We start from the raw sequence: 9,432 nt of genomic DNA, 5'->3' as shown, positions 1-9,432 counted from the left end.
GAGGATTTTCTTATACAGATCTGTCTGAGTGATACTTACTGAACTCTAATAATAATAAAGTAAACCTCCCGAGGGCTTTTAGCTCTGACTCTGACAAAGGAGGCACTGGAGACTCCTAAAGTGAATGTTAGAGTATAGATATTTATGTAAAAAACATATAAATATAAATATAAACCAATATAGGTTTCCACACAGAAAACAAACAAAAGTTCCCTTTGCTAAATATCATGTTATTATAAAGCTGTGATTTGCAGCTGCATTAGGGTAGAGTAGAGTAGAATAGAGTAGAGTAGAATACAGTAGAGTAGAATAGAGTATAGTATAGTAGAGTATAGTAGAATAGAGTAGAGTAGAATAGGATAGAGTAGAATAGAGTAGAATAGAGTATAGTATAGTAGAGTATAGTAGAATAGAGTAGAGTAGAATAGAGTAGAATAGAGTATAGTATAGTAGAGTATAGTACAATAGAGTAGAGTAGAATAGGATAGAGTAGAATAGAGTAGAGTAGAATAGAGTATAGTAGAGTATAGTAGAATAGAGTAGAGTAGAATAGGATAGAATAGAGTAGAGTAGAATAGAGTAGAATAGAGTATAGTATAGTAGAGTATAGTACAATAGAGTAGAGTAGAATAGGATAGAGTAGAATAGAGTAGAGTAGAGTAGAGTAGAGTATAGTAGAGTATATTAGAGTATATTAGAATAGAGTAGAATAGTGTAGAATAGAGTAGAGTAGAATAGAGTATAGTATAGTAGAGTAGAGTATAGTATAGTAGAGTATAGTAGAATAGAGTAGAATAGAGTATAGTATAGTAGAGTACAGTAGAATAGAGTAGAGTACAGTAGAATGGAGTATAGTATAGTAGAGTATAGTACAATAGAGTAGAGTAGAATAGGATAGAGTAGAATAGAGTAGAGTATAGTAGAGTATATTAGAATAGAGTAGAATAGAGTATAGTAGAGTAGAATAGAGTATAGTATAGTAGAGTAGAATAGTGTAGAGTAGAGTAGAATAGAGTATAGTAGAGTATAGTAGAGTAGAATAGAGTAGAATAGAGTATAGTATAGTAGAGTAGAGTAGAATAGTGTAGAGTAGAGTAGAATAGAGTATAGTAGAGTAGAGTAGAGTAGAGTAGAATGGAGTAGCATAGAGTAGAATAGAGTAGAATAGAGTATAGTATAGTAGAATAGGATCGAGTGGAATAGAGTATAGTATAGTAGAGTATAGTAGAATAGAGTAGAATAGAGTATAGTATAGTAGAGTAGAGTAGAATAGAGTAGGGTACAGTAGAATGGAGTAGAGTAGGGTAGAGTAGAGCAACATAGAGCAGAGTAGAATAGAGTTGAATAGAATAGAGTAGAGTAGGGTAGAGTAGAGCAACATAGAGCAGAGTAGAATAGAGTTGAGTAGAATAGAGTAGTGTAGAATAGAGTATAGTATAGTATAGTAGAATAGAGTACAATAAAGTAGAATAGAGTAGAGTTGAATAGAATAGAGTAAAATAGGGTAGAGCAACATAGAGCAGAGTAGAATAGAGTTGAATAGAGTAACAGTGAGTAGAATATAGTGGACTAGGATACATAAATAAATAAAAGATTTAGGCTCTTCGTTAGAGTATAAGTGCGTCTGCTGAAACGGCTCTGATGACCTTTGAAGCCACAGATGAATCTCTCTTTTCACCGAGCGACAAAACTGAGCACGAGCACGAGCACGAACTGTAATTCCGTTTCTTAAGAACTTTGAGATAAATGTCTTAAAAAGAAAAAAAAAAAAATTCAAAGTTCGCTTTGAACCTATGGCAGGGATTACGCCGAGCTCGAATCGATTACCTACTTGCGCCCGAGCGCTTTTTTTTTTCTTTTAGCAGGTGTGAAATGAGGGAGAGAAACTCGTCCTGGTTTTTAAAATTCTCAGCCACACCTGAGCGTTGGCGCTGTGGAGGCCAGATAAGACTGTTTGTGTGTTTGCCGTCAGCGGTTTCAGAGTTTTTTTCCCCTCAGATTCTAAGGACGGATGCTTCAGTATGTTGCGACTGGAATGGAAAGCGTTGGGTGAATATGTAAAACAGGCAGCGCTGTGAATCGACTTGCAAATGAACTCCAAGCACTTTGGCATAATAATAATAATAATAATAATAATAATAATAATAATAATAATAATAATAATAATAATAAACAATCAGTGAGTCATGAGAGTGCAGGTGAGGATTAAACCTTTTATTCTATTCACTTTCTTTCTATACTGAGATTAAATATCAGCTTATCAGTTTGAAATAAAAGCTTTTAATGCTCCCGGTCTCACTGTTGTTAGGGTTGAAGTGTATTTAATGAGGGAAAGATGAAAATCTGAAATTTATCAGCAGGAGCTTTGAGGATCATCAGCGTATGTGGACCGCGGCTTCACGTGTGGCTTTAAATGTCAACTTAATTAACTGAACACAGAGGGAGGTTGTACGGATACACTGTGTTCACACACAGGAGTGAGTAGTGAAATAAATAAATAAATAAATAAATAAACAAACAAACAAATAAATAAATAAATAAATAAATAAATCGTGTCTCTGATCTGACAAATTAAGGAGGTTGATTAGTAAAGCAGACCTGTGGCAGCGACGGCGGCTGTGACGTTTACGCCCTCTGTGTTTCCTGTGCCTCTTTCTTTTCTCCGTCTCCTTCACTTCCAGCTCTTCTCTCTCTGATTTGGTCTCGCTGGGTTTCACTGGCACACATAGTGATGTCTCCAACCTGCAGGACAAGACAGAGACAGAGCTGACACTGTGTGCTTGCTTTTATTGAATATCTCTCGTTTTAAATAGTACAAAGCAACACACACACACACACACACACACACACACACACACGGACGTCAACCAATTGACATATTTCAACATATTTTAAATCTGTAATCTACTACAGTGTGGGTGCTGAAAGGACAGCGCCACTTCAGCACCCCGATGTTGTGGATAGCACACGGTGACAAAAGCACGTCAAAACTCTTTCTGGGCTTTAACAACTCATGGGCTTTATTTTTCCTTCTCATTTACAGAATGGCCAGGGGACACAGAACGAGACATCGCTACCTAAACCCACTGTGCCCCTCCAGCCTCCTGGGTCTCGCCTCATCGCTGTCAGTCAGTCTTTCTGCACCGCTTTGGCCTGCCGCCCCTCCAAATAAAGTTTACCCTGCCTTTACCAATGCTCTAAGGCTTTTTTCATTGCATGTGATAAATAAACCTGTACATTTTGCTCACTAAATGCTGGTTTTGGGTGTAATGTTTCTACATATTTGCATAATTCTTTCTATTCCTAACTTGGACATGATACACATATTTGCATACTTCTGCATATTTATACAGTCCTTTTGATTATTACTTTGGGAGAGACATATTTGATCTACAAATGTAAATATATGTTTCTTTTCCTAATTTGGATGTGATGTAATTCATATGATTTCTATTTGTAAATCATCCACATGTCCAGTTTATTGCTGTCTATCTCTTTGTATATACAAATCAGTATTTGCTCTAAAACAAGATCCTGGTGGTAACTCTGACATTAACTGCCCTTTTCTTTGCCCCTCCCCCAAGCACGGGGCAGAGTGATTCCTGTCCCAATGGGCTTTGATTACCACTTGCTGCAGTTTACATGTTTGACCAGTAGGTGTAATAATTGATTCCATGGTCGTACGACATTTATAAAGCTAAGTAAAGCTTCTATCTTATAAATGGTTTTAGTTTAAAAATCACTCAGAACGAGTATTTTCTCTAAATTGTAAAAGTGGACAGATTCATTTTCTTGATGAGCTGATAAACGTACTGCACATGTACGATCCTCCGCTACTGTGTTGTGACAAATTCGCCAGCTAATTGCTGCTAATGAGCTAATTAGCACTGAGCTTCAGTCCTTTAGTAGAAAAGGAAGAGTTAGATCTTTGAGCTCCAAATTAGATGGAAATCTGAACTTGTTTATTTTTCTTTAGATCCTTTCAGGATTAAATGACAGCCTAATGAAGGGCTGCGTACCGAATGCTAGTGTGGATGTCTGTGCGTCTCTGTCTTATTGTGTGTGTGTGTGTGTGTGTGTGTGTGTGTGTGTGTGTGTGTGTGTGTGTGTGTGTGTGTGTGTGTGTGATTATAATGACAGGTTAATCAGTCTCCCCGATTAAGCACTGATTTCATCTCTGTCTTCCTGCTGGAGGATGTAGTGTGTCCTCTCTCACCTCTGAATTAGCTAGGGCAGCAGAGAATCACGCTAATAACAGCTTACCACACACACACACACACACACACACACACACACACACACACACACACACACACACACAAACACACACAGTCTATGTGACCAGAAAGTAAATATATGCTCATAACCATAGTAGTGGATCCTTCTATAAGATACAACACACATCATGATGAGCTGAAGTTGATTATTTTCCCACAATAGCACAATTTATTGTGTTATTCCTCTTATATCATTGCAGTTTGCCAACAGTTACAGATTTTATTTGATTCACATTTGATTCACTGCCATGAAGTGCTAAGAGAGAGAGAGAGAGAGAGAGAGAGAGAGAGAGAGAGAGACAGACAGGCAGACAGACAGACAGACAGACAGACAGTTGAATAGAAAGGCAGACAGTAGGTGAAAGAGAGACAGATAGACAGAGACACAGACAGAGAGACAGATAGACAGCCAGTGGGTGGAAAGAGAGAGTGTGTGTGTGAGAGAGAGAGAGAGAGAGAGAGAGAGAGAGAGAGAGAGAGAGAGAGAGAGAGAGAGAGAGATGGTGGGGGGTGAAATTAAAACCACTGGAAATGTCAAAACCTGAGCAAGAAGAAAAGAGTCTCATCTACCAGCAAACAAACAAACAAACAAACACACACACACACACACACACACACACACACACACACACACACACACACACACACACCTTGTCATCATTCTTTATAAGATGAAGTGTGTTTACATGACACAGTGTGTACATTAGAGGGAATGAATAAAATGTAATGCCTGAGAGAGATAATCAATTGAACAAATCGATCTTAATTACTGCATGCATGTGTGTGTGTGTGTGTGTGTGTGTGTGTGTGTGTGTGTGTGTGTGTGTGTGTGTGTGTGTGTGTGTGAGTGTGCGTGTCTTTATATATTACCACATTAATGAGACCTGGTGATAAACTGCATCACTAAACACTAACAGTGAGACTGTGGAGACAGTGAGAGAGAAATCCTCTAGTCGAACATCAGCACAGTACAACACTACAGCAGCCTCGTGGATCTGACTGGAAGCGTCATTTTTCAGGTGGTGTAAAACATGAGGATGAAACAGGGATTAAAGCAGCGATATGAAAATATAAATCTGGTATAAACATTCCCTGTGATGATTCATCTTCATTTTTTGCAGTAAATAACTGTGAAACCATCAGCAGAACCTGGCACGAGGTTCAGACAAAACAATATGGCCGCCAGCGACTGGGCACTGTGAAATTCACACACACACACACACACACACACACACACACACACACACACACACACACACACACACACAGAGAGAGAGAGAGACGTGGGAAATGAAGATGAGATGAAGAATGCCAAGATGAGATTAAAAATAAATTCTGAATCGTTCCATCTCTGAGGGTCTGAAATAATTACCTGCTTTGATGTGCAATGATTTAGTGTTGAGGGAAAAGGCAGGAGGATCGGCATCGAGTTTAGAAAAGCATCCAGGGAGCACAGAGAAAGTCTTGACAAAGTTTTAATATGTTTTTATTTATTTTATTTTATTTTTCTCCTCATCAAACTCCACTCTTTATTTATTTCCCCCATGACTGAACCAGCAGACAGTGTTAATTATTACGGTGTAAATAAACAGTGTTTAGTTAACAACAGCGTTTTATTTCTTTCATAACACAACAATCACTCCTGACCAATCAGAATCCATATCTCAATATGAAGAAATTAATCAACACCTCCTGACCAATCAGAATCCAGATCTCAATATGAAAAAATTAATCAGCACCTCCTGACCAATCAGAATCCAGAACTCAACATTAAGAAATTAATCAACACCTCCTGACCAATCAGAATCCAGAACTCAACATTAATCAATTAATCAGCACCTCCTGACCAATCAGAATCCAGAACTCAACATAAAGAAAGTAATCAACACCCCCTGACCAATCAGAATCCAGATCTCAACATGAAGAAATTAATCAACACCTCCTGACCAATCAGAATCCAGATCTCAACATAAATCAATTAATCAGCACCTCCTGACCAATCAGAATCCAGAACTCAACATAAATTAATCAACACCTCCTGACCAATCAGAATCCAGAACTCAACATAAATCAATTAATCAGCACCTCCTGACCAATCAGAATACAGAACTCAACATAAATCAATTAATCAGCACCTCCTGACCAATCAGAATACAGAACTCAACATAAATCAATTAATCAGCACCTCCTGACCAATCAGAATCCAGAACTCAACATAAATCAATTAATCAGCACCTCCTGACCAATCAGAATCCAGATCTCAACATAAATCAATTAATCAGCACCTCCTGACCAATCAGAATCCAGATCTCAACATAAATCAATTAATCAGCACCTCCTGACCAATCAGAATCCAGATCTCAACATAAATCAATTAATCAGCACCTCCTGACCAATCAGAATCCAGAACTCAACATAAATCAATTAATCAGCACCTCCTGACCAATCAGAATCCAGATCTCAACATAAATCAATTAATCAGCACCTCCTGACCAATCAGAATCCAGATCTCAACATAAATCAATTAATCAGCACCCCCTGACCAATCAGAATCCAAACCTCAACATTAAGACCTTATCCTTTAAACAGAAGATTTTTTTTCTTCTACCCTTAAGATTTCTTCAGTTGTTCTTCTAAGGAAACATCTTAAATGTTCTACAGAGAACCCTACAGCACCTCCATGTGAGAGACCCTACAGCAGCTCCTTTACCACCGAGGGTTCTAAAGGAGCTAAGAAATGTTAATTATCCTGAAAACAAGCTCCTGAGGAACTCTGTCTCTTTAAGATCTCATAGACGTTATGGAATGAATAAGGGTGTAATGTGTAGGAGTTGATTTCTGATGCAGCAGTATAAGGACCGTCATACATAAACCTGTCACAAGCACACACACACACACACACACACACACACACACACACACACAGTTTGTGACGAGCCCATCCCGCACTATTAGCCCTGTCGTATTCACAGCTGAGTGATTGGTAATGGTTATGATAAAAAACGAGCGAGGGAGTGATAATGAAGGAGAGAGCAGATGACTGAGTGTGTTCATTAAACCCCTCAGCGGAGGCCATTAACACCAGGAGGATGGTGCTGTTTACTTTACACTGAGGTTATGGTAGATTTTATAGCATGGAGTAATGCAGGGGTCTGTGAATAAACAAGTCCTCATAATAACATACATATAAACCCACGGCTGTGACACAAGAGGCTACGGGAATGAAGAGGAAGATGATGAAGCTCTAAGCTTTTTATTGTGATGTCATGATGATGTGGTGTAAATAAATATCTGCTGGTCATCACTGGCACTGCTAGGATTTTACTCCTGAGCACATACAACTCTCTGTCTGTCTGTCTGTCTGCCTCTCACTTTACCTGTCTCTCTCTCTGTCTCTCTCTCTCTGTCTGTCTCTCTCTGTCTCTCTCTCACTCTCTCTCTGTCTCTCTCTGTCTGTCTGTCTGCTTCTCACTTAGCCTGTCTCTCTCTCTGTCTGTCTCTCTCTGTCTCTCTCAGTCTCTCTCTGTCTGTCTGTCTGCCTCTCTCTCTCTCTGTCTGTCTCTCTCTCACTCTCTCTCTGTCTCTCTCTCACTCTCTCTCTGTCTCTCTCTCTCTGTCTGTCTGCTTCTCACTTAGCCTGTCTCTCTCTCTGTCTGTCTCTCTGTCTCTCTCAGTCTCTCTCTGTCTGTCTGTCTGCCTCTCACTTTACCTGTCTCTCTCTGTTGCTCTCACTCTCTCTCTCAGTCTCTCTCTGTCTGTCTGTCTGTCTGTCTGTCTGCCTCTCACTTTACCTGTCTCTCTCTCTGTCGCTCTCACTCTCTCTCTCAGTCTCTCTCTGTCTGTCTGCCTCTCACTTTGCCTGTCTCTCTCTCTGTCTCTCTCACTCTCTCTCTCAGTCTCTCTTTGTCTGTCTGTCTGCCTCTCACTTTGCCTGTCTCTCTCTCTGTCTCTCTCACTCTCTCTCTCTTACTCTCTCTCTCTCTGTCTGTCTCTCTCTCTCTCTGTCTCTCCCTCACGCTCTCTCGGTCTGTCTCTCACTTTTCCTGTCTTTCTCACTGTCTCTCTCTCACTCTCTCTCAGACTGTCTCTCACACTCTCTGTCTGTTTGTCTTTCTGCCTCTCACTTTGCCTGTCTCTCTCTCTGTCTGTTTCACTCTGTCTCTCTCTTACTCTCTTTCTCAGTCTGTCTCTCACTCTCTCTCTCTCTGTCTGTCTCTCACTCTCTCTCTGTCTGTCTCTCTGTCACTGTGCCTGTCTCTCTGAAATTCTCTTTCTGCCACTCTCTCTGTCTCTGTCTCTTTCTGTCTCTCTCTCTCTCTCTCTGTCACTCTGCCTGTCTCTCTGAAATTCTCTTTCTGCCACTCTCTCTGTCTGTCTGTCTGTCTGTCTGTCTCTCTCTCTCTCTCTCTCTCTCTCTCTCTCTCTCTCTCTTTATCTCCCTGTCTGTCTGTTTCTCTGTCACTCACTCTGTCTGTCTCTCTGTCTCTCTCTCTGTCAGTCCCTCTCTGTCTCTGTATCTCTCTCTGTCTGTCTCTTTCCCTGTTTTCCAATCACTCTCTCTCTCAGTCTCTCTTTCTCCGTCTCTCCATCTCTCTCACACAACAGTAGATGTAAAGAGTGACCGCTGAAGCTCACTTTGTGCTCTAAAATCGTATTGCAGAAAGATCAAGATGTCTGACACAAAGATCCACCCAAGGTAGCAGAAAAGTAGCAGAAAAAAAGTAGCAGAAAATGACAGAAACCGAATGCCGTCGGCTCTGAATCCTGTGTAGAAAGTAATATTTACACTGTCACTCGATAAGCAGGACTGAGACACTGTTACTGAGCTGTTACTGTGTAGCAACTCGCTAATTTCAGTCATCACGGTCTCGAGGATCGACAGGCTCCCGATTACACGTGTGTGAAAGGGGCGTGGCTTCGGATTTTCAGCAGAATCACAGATTTACAGAATTACAGAATACATTAGAACGTATTGTGTTTTCTAGCAGCAGATTAATCTCTGCCTCTGCTTTCGCCTGGCTCTCTGTACTTTACACATATAACAGATTTATTAACAGCAGATGTGAAGAGCGATCTTCTGAAGCACCGTCTATCCTAATGACCGTCCAGAACCGTGCTGCAGTGCCTCAGTAAAAACCTGGAGCTTTCCTATAAA

The 9,432-nt window shown here is 40.2% G+C and overlaps 1 protein-coding gene across 1 annotated transcript in view; it reads right to left on the bottom strand.

The window, feature by feature from the left end:
* The window catches only part of srrm4 (serine/arginine repetitive matrix 4), a 68,570-nt gene that overhangs the window by 17,934 nt on the left and 41,204 nt on the right, over positions 1-9,432 (bottom strand). The window contains exon 2 of the mRNA XM_047819062.1: positions 2,599-2,742. Within this exon, the coding sequence (XP_047675018.1) occupies positions 2,599-2,742 (144 nt within the window). The remainder of the gene's footprint in view (positions 1-2,598; positions 2,743-9,432) is intronic.

Source organism: Tachysurus fulvidraco, chromosome 9 (genome assembly GCF_022655615.1).
Source record: "Tachysurus fulvidraco isolate hzauxx_2018 chromosome 9, HZAU_PFXX_2.0, whole genome shotgun sequence".
NCBI classification, from domain to species: domain Eukaryota; kingdom Metazoa; phylum Chordata; class Actinopteri; order Siluriformes; family Bagridae; genus Tachysurus; species Tachysurus fulvidraco.
This window is presented reverse-complemented; position numbering and strand designations above follow the sequence as displayed.